This window comes from Myxocyprinus asiaticus, chromosome 18, assembly GCF_019703515.2.
Source record: "Myxocyprinus asiaticus isolate MX2 ecotype Aquarium Trade chromosome 18, UBuf_Myxa_2, whole genome shotgun sequence".
Taxonomy (NCBI): Eukaryota; Metazoa; Chordata; class Actinopteri; order Cypriniformes; family Catostomidae; genus Myxocyprinus; species Myxocyprinus asiaticus.
In genome coordinates this window covers 7,992,745-8,008,528 of record NC_059361.1, presented here as the reverse complement: position 1 = coordinate 8,008,528, position 15,784 = coordinate 7,992,745, and the positions used below count along the sequence as shown (strand labels likewise).

General features: G+C 36.8%; 1 protein-coding gene across 1 annotated transcript in view; it reads left to right on the top strand.

The window, feature by feature from the left end:
- myo7aa (myosin VIIAa) overlaps positions 1 to 15,784 on the top strand; it is a 48,218-nt gene that overhangs the window by 17,892 nt on the left and 14,542 nt on the right. Inside the window, exons 19-33 of the mRNA XM_051724300.1 lie at positions 406 to 490; positions 570 to 788; positions 3,160 to 3,477; positions 5,900 to 6,103; positions 6,297 to 6,473; positions 7,322 to 7,411; positions 7,656 to 7,783; positions 7,922 to 8,048; positions 9,188 to 9,307; positions 9,585 to 9,758; positions 10,301 to 10,528; positions 11,971 to 12,138; positions 12,574 to 12,691; positions 13,899 to 14,025; positions 14,162 to 14,331. Of these exons, the coding sequence (XP_051580260.1) occupies positions 406 to 490; positions 570 to 788; positions 3,160 to 3,477; positions 5,900 to 6,103; positions 6,297 to 6,473; positions 7,322 to 7,411; positions 7,656 to 7,783; positions 7,922 to 8,048; positions 9,188 to 9,307; positions 9,585 to 9,758; positions 10,301 to 10,528; positions 11,971 to 12,138; positions 12,574 to 12,691; positions 13,899 to 14,025; positions 14,162 to 14,331 (2,453 nt within the window). The remainder of the gene's footprint in view (positions 1 to 405; positions 491 to 569; positions 789 to 3,159; positions 3,478 to 5,899; positions 6,104 to 6,296; positions 6,474 to 7,321; positions 7,412 to 7,655; positions 7,784 to 7,921; positions 8,049 to 9,187; positions 9,308 to 9,584; positions 9,759 to 10,300; positions 10,529 to 11,970; positions 12,139 to 12,573; positions 12,692 to 13,898; positions 14,026 to 14,161; positions 14,332 to 15,784) is intronic.

Sequence of the window (15,784 nt, the reverse complement as noted above, 5' to 3'; positions counted from 1 at the left end):
TGGAAATTCCAGAACGGCAAAACTGCTAGCAGCACCTTTAATGTTAACTTGAATATACTAATACATTTTTGTTTACATATAAATGTTGCATATCTTAACATAAGTTAATGCTATTTGAACTCAACTGTATATTTATAAATTAACATTAACCAAGATTAATAAATGCTGTAAAAAAAAAAAATTGTTCATTGTTAGTTCATGATACCTAATGCATTAAATATATTAACAAATAGAACCTTATTGTAAAGTGTTACCAAATTATGGCTGGTAAATTTTCAATTCACTCATAAATGGCAGGTGAGGTAAAACGTTAATTTGGACCCTGTAGGGAACTTTCTGTCTTGCAATGTCTCCACTTTACACAAACATAAGACAAAATCAAAAACATTATAATCTCTCCCACAGATCCAACTTTCTGAAGATTAAGAAATCAGCCATGTTGATCCAGAAAACATGGAGAGGCTATTACTGTCGGAAGAATTATGGAGCGGTTGGTCTCACTCATTCTCACAGCAAGTTCACGCTTCTTACCGACAAATATTTTAACATTCTCGTCTTCTGTCTCATAGATGAGAGCTGGCTTCTCACGTCTTCAGGCATTGTATAAATCTCGTAAACTCTACCAGACGTACCATGTTACACGACAGAGAATCACCCTTTTCCAGAGCCGCTGCAGAGGGTGTCTGGTACGGCAGGCATTTAGACATCGTCTTTGGGCCGTCATCACCATCCAGGCTTATACAAGAGGCATGATCGCCCGCCGACTCTACAAGAGACTGAAAGGAGAGGTGAGATGAGCTGCTTCCTCTTATGTGTAGATTAACCTTGGCATTATCACTATAAAATTGAGGCCAACCCCCTCCAGATTGGTAAGAATGAGTTGGGTGCAGCGTTGGGCAGAATTCAGAATTTGAGAACTGACTCCCATTTTCATGAGTGTGAATTTGAATTGAACTGATCACGCACCACAGGATCTTGAATTTGAATTTGAATATGAATTGTACAGGAAGAGGAATTCAAAGAAATTCAATGTAGTCACACAAAAGTTTTGCGATTTAAAACAAATTACATTACTTTTAACATATTATTCCTATTTATTCCTTAATTTTTATACCTATTTTCCAATTTATTTATACTTACTGATATGTTGAATAATTATTTTCAACTTATTAGACATTTTTCAACTTTTTAATTTTTTTGTTTATTATACAATATATTATACAATTGTTTTCATATAGCTTCATAAAAATAAATATTGCCATTGTAAAGGGGAAGTCACCCACTGGTCCAAGGACGGTATCCAATGGCGTAGCTGAAGGTCTCCTGCGTGTTCTGTCTTAGCGTGCGCGACATTAAATAATACTTTGATTATTTGATTTGAGTTCCATGTTTTATTAATCTTATCATTAATTCTTTTCTTTATTTCATCAGACTCCAATTATGAAAAACCTCGTTGATGTATCTATGCTCTGAATTTGAGTAATTCTCTCTTCTAGACTGCATTTGTTATTTCAATGTTATTTGGGTCCTGTGCCGGCCGGACACAGGTCCTTTAACTACAAATTCATCAGTTTCAGATATTAGTAAGTTTTAGACTAAGTCCTTATAGCTTCTCGGCTTTATCCGTTTAGTCTTATTTGGCTAAGTTCTATTATAGATTCTCGGTTTACTGTTTAGCCTTTTACATACTTAACTAATGGGTTACTTCTGAAGTAGCTTAATTAAGCCAACTCTGACCATAGATTTGTAGTTAACAAGAAATATACTAGAAAACAGTCCTTCAGAATGAATCATAATAACAATTTATTTACCAGGTAATAGTAATACATTCAAACAATCCAAGTAAAATAATAAATCAAACTCAAAGCTATCAGTTAACCAAGCATAATAATATAATTAAAGTTGTATTCCATTCAAACATTTACCAAATATAAGAAATACAAATTGCAATTACCTGGTAGAGAAAAAACTACATGCAAACGACGAAGCATGGGAGATCTGATTTACAGATTCCCAGAGCTTCTCTGCCATCCTTCCTTAAGTACCAAACGATTCCATTGTTATTTCAGATGTGCGTGTTTGATGTTATTTAGGATTTGGTTTACAATTTAGGGAGTTGTAAGTTGACCTTTGATTGAATAGGTTGTTTGATGTTGACAAAGAATACATCTAATCTGCATACAGCATCTGGTCTCTGTGTGAGACTTGGGAGGGGCATGCCCCGGATAGGATACTGTATTTTATTAAGTTCTTAAATCTTACTTGTGATTTGACTTTGCTGAAAGGGAATGAGACCGTTTTACCAGTTGCACTGAGACCTCTTGAATGATACCAAATATGTATGATCAGAAAACCTTTTACATTACAGAACAGGATAAGTCATAACTTAGTTTTTAGTGTCCTTAAAGTGACCTGAGGTGAGAGAGAGAGAGAGAGAGAGAGAGAGCAGATATGAGTGTGATTTGCGTTTTATGGTCCCCAATCAGTAGGGTGTGGTTTCTCAGGTGGAGATGCTCCTCTGTGTGAGAGTTTTGTGACGTTGGTTCTCAATTCTTGACTTTCCCGGAAGTGATGCAAACAATTCTGTGACTTTCCCGGAAGTGATGCAAACAATTCTGTGACAGTCTTACACCATCAAAATGTTAATGTGAAATTAAAGGTTAATGTTCATAAAGTCTTCCCCGATGCTCCATAAAATTATTAATTATTATAAATGTAATAAAATATATCTAAAATAAATGGAAATTTCTGTATGAAGTATTTCAAACAATGATTGTTACTGTAATGTCATATTTCGGGAAATTCCCCATACGTAATTTCAATTAATTTTGAAAAATGTGTACAGGTAGTTGAACATTTATACTTAAAGAAATATGAATTTCTTTTAATCTCAATCAATATTAATTCTACTTACCGAAAGCTGAAGTTTGTCATTTTTTTCCTATCCAAGCTTAATATGTAGACACAGCTATAACATTCATTGTTTGATTCCCCAAAACACTGTTGTCCCATCCAGTCCTGAATTTTAACTGAGGTAGCAAACAGGATGCAAAGTTGTAATCTGAAATTGGAACTTCAAAGACATTGTCTATTCAATTCTGAACTGCATACAACCATAACCCGTAACTTCTCATCACTTTTCTTTCATATCTCGATTAGTACCGACGGCGTTTGGAGGCAGAGAAGATGCGTTTGGCTGAGGAACAGAAGTTGAGGAACCAGATGAGTGCCAAGAAGGCCAAAGAGGAAGCAGAGAGGAAACATCAGGAAAGACTGGCACAGCTGGCACGAGAGGACGCTGAACGAGAGAAGAAAGAGCGAGAAGAGACGCGGAGGAAAAAAGAAATGTTGGACCAGATGGAGAGAGCTCGTCACGAGCCGGTCAACGACTCTGATATGGTGGACAAGATGTTTGGCTTCCTGGGAACCACAAACTCGTTTCCTGGTCAGGAGGGCCAAGCACCAGCTGGATTTGAGGTGAGGATGTAGGTTTAGGGGATTCGAGTGTATCCTTTTTTTAAAATAACATTCTGGGTTCAATACAAGTTAGCTATATGGCCAACATCTGTGACTACAGAAAACCAATTTGACTCGTCCCTCAGTTTGTAAAAGCAAACAAAAATTGCTTAAGCATCAATGCAGTTACAATGGAAGTCTATGGGGCAAGGCAGTGCACTGGAATAAACATAGAAAAACACATTTCAATAGGCCAAATACTTTATACTAGTGTTGGGGTACTCGAGTTCGGACTCGAGTCCAAGTCACGAGTCCAGTTTTAATGGACTTGGACTTGTCACGGACTCGTATGCATTTTTACTCGGACTTGACTCGGACTTGAGCCTTTCGGACTCCAGCCGAGTCCATGGCATTTGTGATGCAATGACAAACAAACAAGCAAACAAATAATGTAACATAGGGTGACCATACGTCCTCTTTTTCCCAGACATGTCCTCTTTTTCAGAGCTGAAGAATTTTGATTTCAAAATTGCCTCTAAATGTCCAGGATTTGGCTTTGTCTTCATAATGATGAAGACTTCTCTACAGTGTATTTGATACTGCACATCAGTTTTCACACGTATATGTCCTTATGTGTGATTATTCTGCAAATTATTAAATAGAACAAATGTTTTATCAGACTCACATTACTACACAAAGCCATTTCTAACTGAAAATGTTGACTATATCGAGACAAAATCAAATATGCTGTGTATTAGGGATATTTAAACTAAAATGACGGATGAAATAGACCATGATGGAAATTGTACAACTCAGTCCATCACATTTTTGTAGCGCAACCTCTATGTGTTACCTGTAAAGCTGGCACTTGTGTTTCAATGGCAAAAAAAGTCAGAAAATACAATGAAGAACACAAGTGAGGGGAGAAGTCTCTATTCACCTATTATCCATACTAAATATAATGAAACGTCAGCCCAAGGTGAGTTTGATCTTGACTTTAGGGAAGTAGGCTACACCTGGGCACAGCAGGAGGACTGAAAAGTGTGAAGTGTAGTACTGTAGTATATAAATATTTTTTTAATGGTATCTGATCTTTTCTGTTTTTATTTTATGTTGTTGCATTTAATTTTATGGGCATTATTAAATGTTTTAATATGACCATTTACTAAATATATTAAATGTATTTAATTAATTACATGTATTTCACCCATGATTTTAGATAAAAATGAAACTAAATTGAATGGACAAATTGAAAATGAAGTAGAAATAAAAACTAAATTAAAATTCAAAATTATAATAACTCTGGTTGTAATGACTAACGCAGCTTTCACTTTCTTTGGTGTATGTTTGAGTGGAGGGGAAAAGCAACAAATAATTGAAATGTCAACAGAACGCAATAAGAAGTGTGTTGAAGGAGAGTTTTGTCTTCACACACCTAAAGCATATGCTTTCATTCTGAAACCATTTTGAAATTTGTTCATCAGGATACTAATCATAAAATGTACATATGAAATGCAACAGAGGTGTTTTTGTTACGTTTATATTGACAAACTGTTTTTCTTAGTTGTGAAGTTTAAAATAAGCGTAAAATATTGATGTTGAGTTTACGGTTACAATTTGAATTCAGATTCATGAACAGATTCATTCGGACTCGATACGGACTCGGCCTGTTATGGACTCGGTCTCGATTCGGACTCGATTGTTTAAAGACTCGGACTCGACTAAGGTGGACTCGAACCCAACACTACTTTATACATTATACGTGTTAATGTACAGACTAGTGTGAAAAGTGTATACATTTATCATCCAATATTTCAACACACGTTATGACCATGTTAAGCAGGCAACGCGATATCGTTCACACAACATGTGCAAGGATACCAGAAATGGACAGTTTACATAAAGAAATTCTGACATGCACAGGAATAATGTTAGTAACGCATAACCAGGAGTCCATGTGCCTAGAAATGTACTCCCACTTTTACAGCTTTACAACTTTTTGTATTTAATAATTAATATAATACTTAAAGACTGCACGTTTCTACTTTTAAACTTCCCTTTTAAATCTGTTTTTACAGAGACTTCCATTTAATGTGCATTACTGTAAATGCAATTAATGTAAATGATTGAGTCAAATGTATTTTCTGTTGTAATGTGACAGCAGCATTCACTTAAATTTAAGTAAGAATGGAATTAGTAACATCCGATACAGCACTCCAACTAAAATGTCAGCTCTTTGAGTTTTATTGAACATCCTACCAGTTTTAATTCAGAGTTTTCAAAGTGCTTTAATAACCTTCAATTGACTGCATATCACTTCCTAACTTTTGATATCCATTAGATGTCTCTAGAGATACATGCTGAAGTAATTAAACAACTGATTAACTCACCTTAATAATTAGTTTATTAACTAACCTACGATGTGTAATTGTGCCTTGCTCAGGACCTGGAGCGAACTCATCGGGAGATCGAGGAAGAGGATCTGGATGAAGCTCTTCCTCTACCAGAGGAAGATGAGGAAGACTTGTCGGAGTACAAATTTGCCAAGTTTTCTGCCACATATTTTCAGGGCACGACCACACACACTTATGTACGGCGCCCGCTCAAACAACCCTTACTTTTTCACGAAGATGAAGGTGATCAGCTGGTATGTGACCTTTGACCTCTCAAACATGCTTTAGATTGTAAAGAGTTGAATTATGTGCTCTAAAACCTAGTGAGCTGTCTATCTAGAAAGTATTTTAAGACATCATAGGAGCTTTCCCAATGCAAAGCCTGATCCAATATATAGGCTGCATAATTGTTATATCATAATATTTTTTGAAATGGCTGTCCTGCAGGCTGCTCTGGCCGTGTGGATCACAATTTTGAGGTTCATGGGTGACCTTCCAGAACCTAAATACCACACCGCTATCAGTGACGGCAGCGAGAAGATCCCTGTCATGACCAAGATCTATGAGACACTGGGCAAGAAGACATACAAGAGAGAACTGCAGGCTCTGCAGGGAGAGGGAGAGGTACGTGTGAGAGAGAGAGAGTAAAAGAGTTTACGGATTACATAAACAGTGGCTGGGTCAATGATGTGTTGCACTTTTTTTGGGATGGGAGCGGGGGTCTGTGAAGTTATTCAAAAATATTATATAAAAATGCAATTCATACAAAACAAGTGCTTGAATGCAGCTCTTATATAATGAACATATTTTTAATGTTTTTCTGGGAGTTAAAGTAGAAAAAATTCTAAGTGGTGTAACCGTCCAGAGACAGTAAAAAAATAAAAAATAAAAAAGAGTAATTTTAATAACATTCTTGAATTCTTGAAAAATTAAATGTTGGCATAAATTATTTGGAATAATTACTCCATTTGACATGAACAAATTGCCTTTTTCCTAAAAATTTTTTATATATCTTTTATTATAATTTCTTGAAAAAAAATAAGCAGTGAAACAATTATGTTTTAAAATATTATTAATATTTTAAAAACTTTTGTCCATCAAATCAAAGTCAGGTGGTGTAACCAACATGCATTCTGTTGTCATGTGACAAAAAAATTCCCCTTTAGTCACATAACTGTGTGTGAAGTAAAAAAAAAATACATAAAAAAATCACTGACATTTTATCACTTTTTTTTTATTTTATTTTTTTTTTGTAGGTAATGCTTTAAATGTTTTTTAAAAAAAATAATTATGAAACCAACAATGGTTACATTCCTACGAACATGACATGTTTTAAACTAGATTTCCAATTTTTAGCATCTCATGAATCTTATTTTTTAATGACCTGGCCCATTAAGGCAAAATAGCCAGAGCTGCAGGCCCAGTTCTCTTCATGATTTACAAGGTTTCTCCATTGTGTCCGCCTCTTCCAGAATGCTCACATTGACAGTCATAAGAAAAGCAGTGTGCGTCACAAACTGGTGTCCCTCACCCTTAAGAAGAAGTCCAAGATTACAGAGGAGGTGAGTGATGCTGTTACCATAGAGATGAAATCCCAGCAATCTTCCATATCCTTGTTGGAACTCCTTTTTTTCTCTTTTGGCCTATTTAACCTCTTGAAAAATTTTATTGCACAGATCTTACTGACTGTCAGTGTTTCAGAGCAAAGAAACTTTGCAAATATTAATTCTACTCTTAGCCAAGGAGGTCTTTAGGGGAGACACTGGACTCTGTCGTGGTTTTAAGGGTAATTTCCTTTTACTCTAGGTGACCAAACGTCTGAATGATGGTGAATGCACTGTACATGGAAACAGTATGCTGGAGGACCGACCCACATCCAACTTGGAGAAGCTACACTTCATCATTGGCAATGGAATCCTTAGGCCAGGCCTTAGGTCAGATTTGAGACACCAAAGAGATCTCATAGAGAACATGTTTGGACTGTCTTATAGATATATTGATTGATTGATTGATTGATTGGGTATTCCCAATCAAACAACCCTTAACATTCTTCTTCCTCTTGTCTCCATCAGAGATGAGATCTATTGTCAGATCTGTAAGCAGCTGAACCAGAATCCCTCTAAAAGCAGTCATGCTCGCGGCTGGATCCTCATGTCTCTGTGTGTGGGCTGCTTTGCACCCTCTGAGAAGTTTGTCAAGGTAAGATATGTTGGTTAAAATAAATCCAAACTTCTTCTGACCACGCCATGATATGACTCTTGTAAATTACTATTGTATAGCCTAATTAATATAATGGAAGAAGCCAAACTTTTCGACTGAACAAACTAAAGCACCCTAGGTGAACGAAGCCTGTGCATACTTTGTGTAGTTTGTGTTGAGCATCATATAAAAAAAGTGTACTTTTGAACAGCCTTTGAGTACTGAGCCCTTAAGGGACAGAGGGGGAATTTATTTTCTGAAATAGCTTTGCATTCCCTCGCAATTATTTTGGGTTCCCTCGTAATAAATTTATGAAAATTAACCATGGTTTTACTACAGCAACCATAGTTAAACTATGATATTTGTACAGTAGTGAATCTACATCCGTAAAATTGACAATGGTGTGATGACAGTAACTCTATTTTTACCATGATATTTGTAGGAAATACGTGGTAATAATACAGGAAAACTTTATTCTGCCAAAAAACCATGGTTACTAAGGTTTTACTATAGTAAAACCATGGTTAATTTGCATAAGGGAGAGATAAAGCTATTGCAAGGGATCCCAAAATAATTGTGAGGGAAAGCAAAACTATTTCAGGAAATAAATTCCCTCCGTGTCCTCTTAAGGGGCTCCATATTGGAGAGACGGGCTTCAAAGTTATCCATTTTTAACATTAAGATATTAAGTTAGCTAGACACTATCTCCTCAGCTCCACGTCACATCCAAACCACAACCATGATTAATTTTACCCAGTCATTAACACTCTTCGACTAGCGTAGTTCTCTTAGGTCAAGAATTTCAGGGATGTGTGTATTCCGGAGAAATATCACCAAACTACAGAAGCCCTGAACCGCAAGGTGAAAAATTATTATTATTATTATTTATTTTTATCCTCAAGAGGCAATACATGAGAAAAAAAATTGGATGAAAGCATCATTTTTAAAAAATGTTTTAAAAAATCACTTAGTGAATGTTTTTTTCACCTTGCGGTTCAGGGCTTCCGTATCAAACAAACACCATAGCAGAACAAAAACAGCAGTGCATTTCAACATAATTTTTAAGCGAATTAAAAGAAACCTGTTCGCCCAATAAGTATAAATTAGCCTTAAGTCTAATATATCTGTTTTTCCTGTAGTATCTGCGTAACTTCATCAGTGAAGGTCCTCCTGGTTATGCTCCATACTGCGAGGAGAGACTCAGAAGAACGTTCGTCAATGGAACAAGGACACAACCACCCTCCTGGCTAGAGCTTCAGGTATATAATTTTACCCCACATTGCACATAAAACATTGATTTACATGAACAGTTATATATCTGAGTAGTTTAGAGGATGATAGCATAGATGTTACGAAGGTCAGCCCTTCACTGGAAAGTAATACCAGCAAGAATACTTTTTGGTACTTTTTTGTACGTGTGATAACACATGGACTCAACATTAAAGGGCATTTGGATATAGCTGAAATTAGAGCAGCTGTGTTTATCAGAGCATTTAATTGTGGATGTACTCATCACATGTGAATTTTATTCATAAGGCCACGAAATCAAAGAAGCCAATAATGTTACCCGTGACATTTATGGATGGCACCACAAAGACCCTGTTGACGGACTCTGCGACCACAGCCATGGAGCTCTGCAATGCCCTAGCCGACAAAATTAGTCTTCAGGATCGATTTGGCTTCTCCCTATATATCGCTCTCTTTGACAAGGTATGTATGCCCTTACAAAAATTAAGAGTTCGTTGCAAATTTGTCGCAAACTTGCCGCAAATTCGCCACTGATAATTTTCACATGCAAATGAGCTATGCGGCAAACTTGTGGCAAATTGTCCATTGTTGTCAAAGGTCTGTTGGAGGTTCACCACTACCGGCAAAGAGCTGCAAACTTCTGGTAAACATTTGCGGTGAATCAAGAGCTCATTTCCATGTGAAAGTAACGAGTGGCAAACAATTTGCTTCAAATTTGCGGCTAGTTTAGTATTGTTTTTGCTTTTGAAGTGTTGTGCTCCAGTTCTCAGATCTCACACACTCACACATGAGAGACCTTTCCATGTTGAAAAAACAGGCTCATCCAAACAGCCTGACCAGCTGAATCCAGCCAAATGACCAGACTTGGAGACCAGCTTAGGCTGGTTTTGTTTTTTCAACAGGGTTTTGTTCATTATTGTGTTCTTCTGAAACATTCTATCATAGATAGATGGCATGTTGTCAGTAATGCATTGATAAAATGTTTCTGACTGTGTTTGTGACAGGTGTCATCGCTGGGGAGCGGTAATGATCATGTAATGGACGCCGTTTCTCAGTGTGAGCAGTATGCTAAAGAACAGGGTGCACAGGAACGCAATGCTCCTTGGAGGCTGTTTTTCAGGAAGGAGATTTTCACGCCCTGGCACGACCCCTCTGAAGACGGTGTAGCGACAAACCTCATCTACCAACAGATTGTGCGTGGCGTAAAGTTTGGAGAGTACCGTTGTGATAGGGTAAGATATGTGACCTCGGAATACTGTTCGATCAATATTGGGCCATTCAATGGATGATTCTTCATTTTATTTTATTACACAACTCTCTGGAATACTCTATTCTGATTGGTCAATGGCGCCATCTATTGCGAGTCATCTTTCGTTATTCTCGTATCACTATGCGATCTCTACAAGTAAACTAATAAAATAATTGCAACTTATATCAATGTTTCATTTCCATTTACTTATTTATTTGGCGAGTAGTCTTGTATTAAGCTGGATAATGAGCAGTCAGACGGTCATTTTCGCAAAATTATCGCCAACAGAATTCGACACAGACCAGAGGTGCAAATTAGCTGTTAAGCGATTTATTTATTCTCGCATAATAACATAATTTGAACGCAAAACAATATTTCATGTCCATTTACTTATTTATTTGGCAAGAAGTCTTGTAAAAAGCTGGATAATGAGCATTCAGAAGGTCATTTTCGCAAAATAAACCACCAGAACTCTGACGCAAACCTGAGGTGGATTTTAGCGATTACATAAAAACATAATGATCAGGACCCCAATCTTGAATAGATAGATGTTTAATTTAAGATTGAACTTAAACCTGCTGTAATTTTTGCGACACTAGCACCCATGAACGGAACTGCAAAAATAAACGATGTTTTTAAAACAGTTTTTTGAATACGCCCTCATCTACAGTTATTAAAACAGTCAGATAGTCCCGCCCCCAACTCTGTCCATTGGTTGAGTAACGTTGGCAGGTCTAAGCAGGTCGTTTATAACAAACACAGGAATTTTTATAGCGCCACAGAGACACAGTGTTTTCAGTTTCCGAGAAAATTAACCTATGAATGTCTTACCTATAGTTGTCTCTGCATATTAAGCTGGGATAGAAGAAAGTATTTTAATGATTAAAAAGTTACATACCTCAGCTTAATTTAACATTTAAATGTAATATATTAAGAAATTAAACAAAATAGAATCCGCTCACCTAATCAAATGTTAAGAAACGTGAATCTCAAAGTCCAAGATCGAATATCAAAAAAAGCTTTTCTGAAGAGTTGTACGAAACGTAATTTTTTTTTATCTACTTGTTTTGAATCAACACACCCAATGACTATTTACTATATATGATTTGATGCTGAACATATTCTCGCATGTTTAAGATTTAACCATTAAAAAACTCATATTGATTGACCACTAATCTTAATATTGATGGGAATGTTTTCGTTTCAATGTCTTGCCACCCATCCTTATATCTGACAAACAAGAAAAGTGTTTTGAATCACTCAAGTTCTAAGGAGGGAATATTTTTCTTTTTCTACATCTGTCCCTTTTGCTTCCTTTGTTTCTTTATCCTTTTTTCCACATTTGATTATCTTTTGCTCTCTTTCTCTACATTCTTTTCTGTCATTCTATATTTTTCCAATCTGGTTTTTCTATTCCGGGAGGAGGAAGATCTGGCCGAGCTGGCATCGCAGCAATACTATGTTGATTATGGCTCCGAGATCCTTGTAGAGCGACTGTTGAGTCTCATTCCATCATATATCCCAGACAGAGAGATCAGCTCAGCCAAAACTGTGGAGAGATGGGCGCAATTCGTTATGGCTGCGCACAAAAAGGTAACAAATCTGCTATCAGAAGAACATATAACAACAAATACTGCCTATTTATAGAAAAAAACTGTATGTGAAAAGGTTTGCAGTGTGCGACAATAAATGTTTAGGAGAGTACGCTACATTGCAATTGCTATTCTGGAAGTGGTGTCTAACTGGATGAATCTCAGGTCAAAAAAGATAGAAATGGGAAATTATATTTTATTCAATAAAACATTTGCCTATTTTTAGGACCATTTAGACTTTTTGGGCAATTCCATGTGTTCCATACAAACAAAAAATTCCATGCATTGATACTTTCTTTCAAAAATAATAGGTAGTGTAGCATTTCAAACATGCACATAGTGTCTATATTTCACTGTCACAGTAAAACCAAAGAAGTTTGTGTGCTGATCTGTTATTTTATAGTTCTGTTAGAAAGACATCATGTTTTCTTTGTAGGGCATCTACACTCAGAAGCGAGTGGACCCTCAGAAAGTGAAGGAGGAAGTTGTGGATTTTGCTCGTTACAAGTGGCCTTTGTTATTCTCAAGATTCTACGAGGCCTTTAAATTTTCAGGTATGTCTTGGAACATTTGTGGGTCAATGTCGTGACACTCATTGGCTTTGTATGGATCTAGTTATTCAAAAATACATTTAAAATTCAATTCACACAAATTAATTCTTAAATACACATCTACTATGATGAATATGCTTTCATGTCATTTTTATATTTTTGGAAAATGAAATGTTGGCTAATTTGGAATAATCTTTTATTATTATTATTATTTTATTTATTTATTTTTTTTGTGGCTTTTCTCCCCTTTTTCTCCCCAATTTGGAATGCCCAATTCCCAATACGCTCTAAGTCCTCGTGGTGGCATAGTGACTCGCCTCAATCCGGGTGGTGGAGGACGAATCTCAGTTGCCTCCGCGTCTGAGACCGTCAATCCGCACATCTAATCACGTGGCTTGTTGAGCATGTTACCGCGGAGATCTAGCACATGTGGAGGCTTCACGCTATTCTCCGCAGCATCCTCGCACAACTCACCACGCGCCCCACTGAGAGCGAGAACCACATTATAGCGACCACGAGGAGGTTAACCCAACGTGATTCTACCCACCCTAGCAACCGGGCCAATTGGTTGACTGGAGTCACTCAGCAATCTTTTATTATTATAAAAACAATAAGCAGTGAAACATTTTTGGTTTTAAATATTATTCATATTTAAAATACTTTTTCCCCATCAAATCAAATTCAGTATGGTGGTTATTTTGTTGTCATGTGACAAGAAAACCATAAAACAGAAAGGACCCATTACAATTTTTTTTTAATTTTTTTTTTTTACATTTTATAGAAAAAGCATTTTGTTCAGGTTAAATGGAGTAACCCTAATAAAACTTCTTCATATTCATGACTCCAAATTTATATTTGTAAAAAAATACAATAAAAAATGTTTACCCTGACAGATATGTTTTGCACACAAGTTTTTTACTGGTTATCTTTTTACTTCTTACGTCTTACTTGATGGATACACCACTTGGCACTTTTAAAGTCATTGTATTTTTTGTATAAAATGCTATACATGTTTTTTTTTTAAATGTGTGTAACTAACATGGGTATAAATATTACATTTCTACAAACTTGACACGTGTGTTTTAACCTAGATTTTTAAAGGTTTCTAATTTTTATCATTTCGGACAACCTTATTTGTCAAAGACACTTACATAAAATTAAAGCAGTATTGTGGTTTTGGTGTGTTATATTTCTTAATTCCTGCCTTCAGGTCCCAGTCTACCCAAGAATGATGTGATAGTGGCTGTAAACTGGACAGGTATCTATTTTGTGGATGAGCAAGAGCAGGTTCTGCTAGAACTTTCTTTCCCGGAGATCACTGCAGTTTCCAGCAGCAGGTTAGACTATACCTTTAGCATTGTTTAAAGATCTTTTTAGATGTTTGACATTATTTTTGAGCTTTAATGATGAAAATATTGACATTTACCTTCAGTTTCTCTCTCTCTTTGTCTATGAATTCTCTCGTTCTGTCAGAGGGGGGAAGCTTCAGGCTCAGAGCTTCACTTTGGCCACCATCAAAGGTGACGAGTACACTTTTACTTCCAGTAACGCAGAGGACATACGTGACCTGGTGGTGACCTTTCTAGAGGGTCTCAGGAAGAGATCAAAGTTTGTTGTGGCCTTACAGGACAACCCCAGTCCAGGTTAGAGAAACAGCTTTTGCCAGATGCAAATATAATTTCAATGAACCTTGACACAGTTCACAAAATAAATCATTATTTTTTTTTCTTGTTTTCCAGTAGGTATATACAGTTGTGCTCAAAAGTTTGCATACCCTTGGAGAATTGGTAATATATGTACCATTTTTAAAGAAAACATGAGTGAGCAGGCAAAACACATTTCTTTTATTTCTTATGGGATTCATATTCAACTGTAGGTTATAACAGAATGGCACAATCACAAAACAAAACATGGCAACAAAGAAAAAAATGAAATGACCCCTGTTCTAAAGTCTGCATACCCTTAGTTCTTAATACTGTGTATTGCCCCCTTTAGCATCAATGACAGTGTGCAGTCTTTTGTAATAGTTGTCTATGAGGCCCCAAATTCTTGCAGGTGGTATAGCTGCCCATTCGTCTTGACAAAACGCCTCTAGATCATGCAAAGTCTTTGGTCGTCTTGCATGAATCGCACGTTTGAGATCTCCCCAGAGTGGCTCGATGATATTAAGGTCAGGAGACTGTGATGGCCACTCCAGAACCTTCACCTTTTTCTGCTGTAACCACTGGAGGGTCAACTTGGCCTTGTGCTTAGGGTCATTGTCATGCTGGAAAGTCCAAGAGCGTCCCATGCGCAGCTTTCGTGCAGAAGAATGCAAATTGTCTGCCAGTATTTTCTGATAACATGCTGCATTCATCTTGCCATCAATTTTCACAAGATTCCTCATGCCTTTAGAGCTTACACATCCCCCAAAACATCAGTGAACCACCACCATGCTTCACAGTGGGGATGGTTTTCTTTTCACTATAGGCCTTGTTGACCCCTCTCCAAACATAGCACTTATGGTTGTGAACATAAAGCTCTATTTTGGTCTCGTCACTCCAAAGGCGTGTCAAGGTGTTGTCAGGCATATTGTAACCAGGCTTTTTTGTGGCATTGCCGCAGTAAAGTCTTCTTTCTGGCAACTTGACCATGCAGCTCATTTTTGTTCAAGTATCGTCATATTGTGCTCCTTGTACAACCACACCGTCTTTTTCCAGAGCAGCCTGTATTTCTCCTGAGGTTACCTGTGGGTTTTTCCTTGTATCCCGAACAATTCTTCTGGCAGTTGTGGCTGAAATCTTTCTTGGTCTACCTGACCTTGGCTTGGTATCAAGAGATCCCAGAATTTTCCACTTCTTAATAAGTGATTGAACAGTACTGACTGGCATTTTCAAGGCTTTGGATATCTTTTTATATCCTTTTCCATTTTTATAAAGTTCTGTTACCTTGTTACGCAGGTCTTTTGACAGTTCTTTTCTGCTCCCCATGGCTCAGTATCTAGCCTGCTCAGTGCATCCACGTGAGAGCTAACAAACTCATTGACTATTTATACACAGACACTAATTGCAATTTAAAAAGCCACTGGTGTGGGAAATTAACCTTTAATTGCCATTT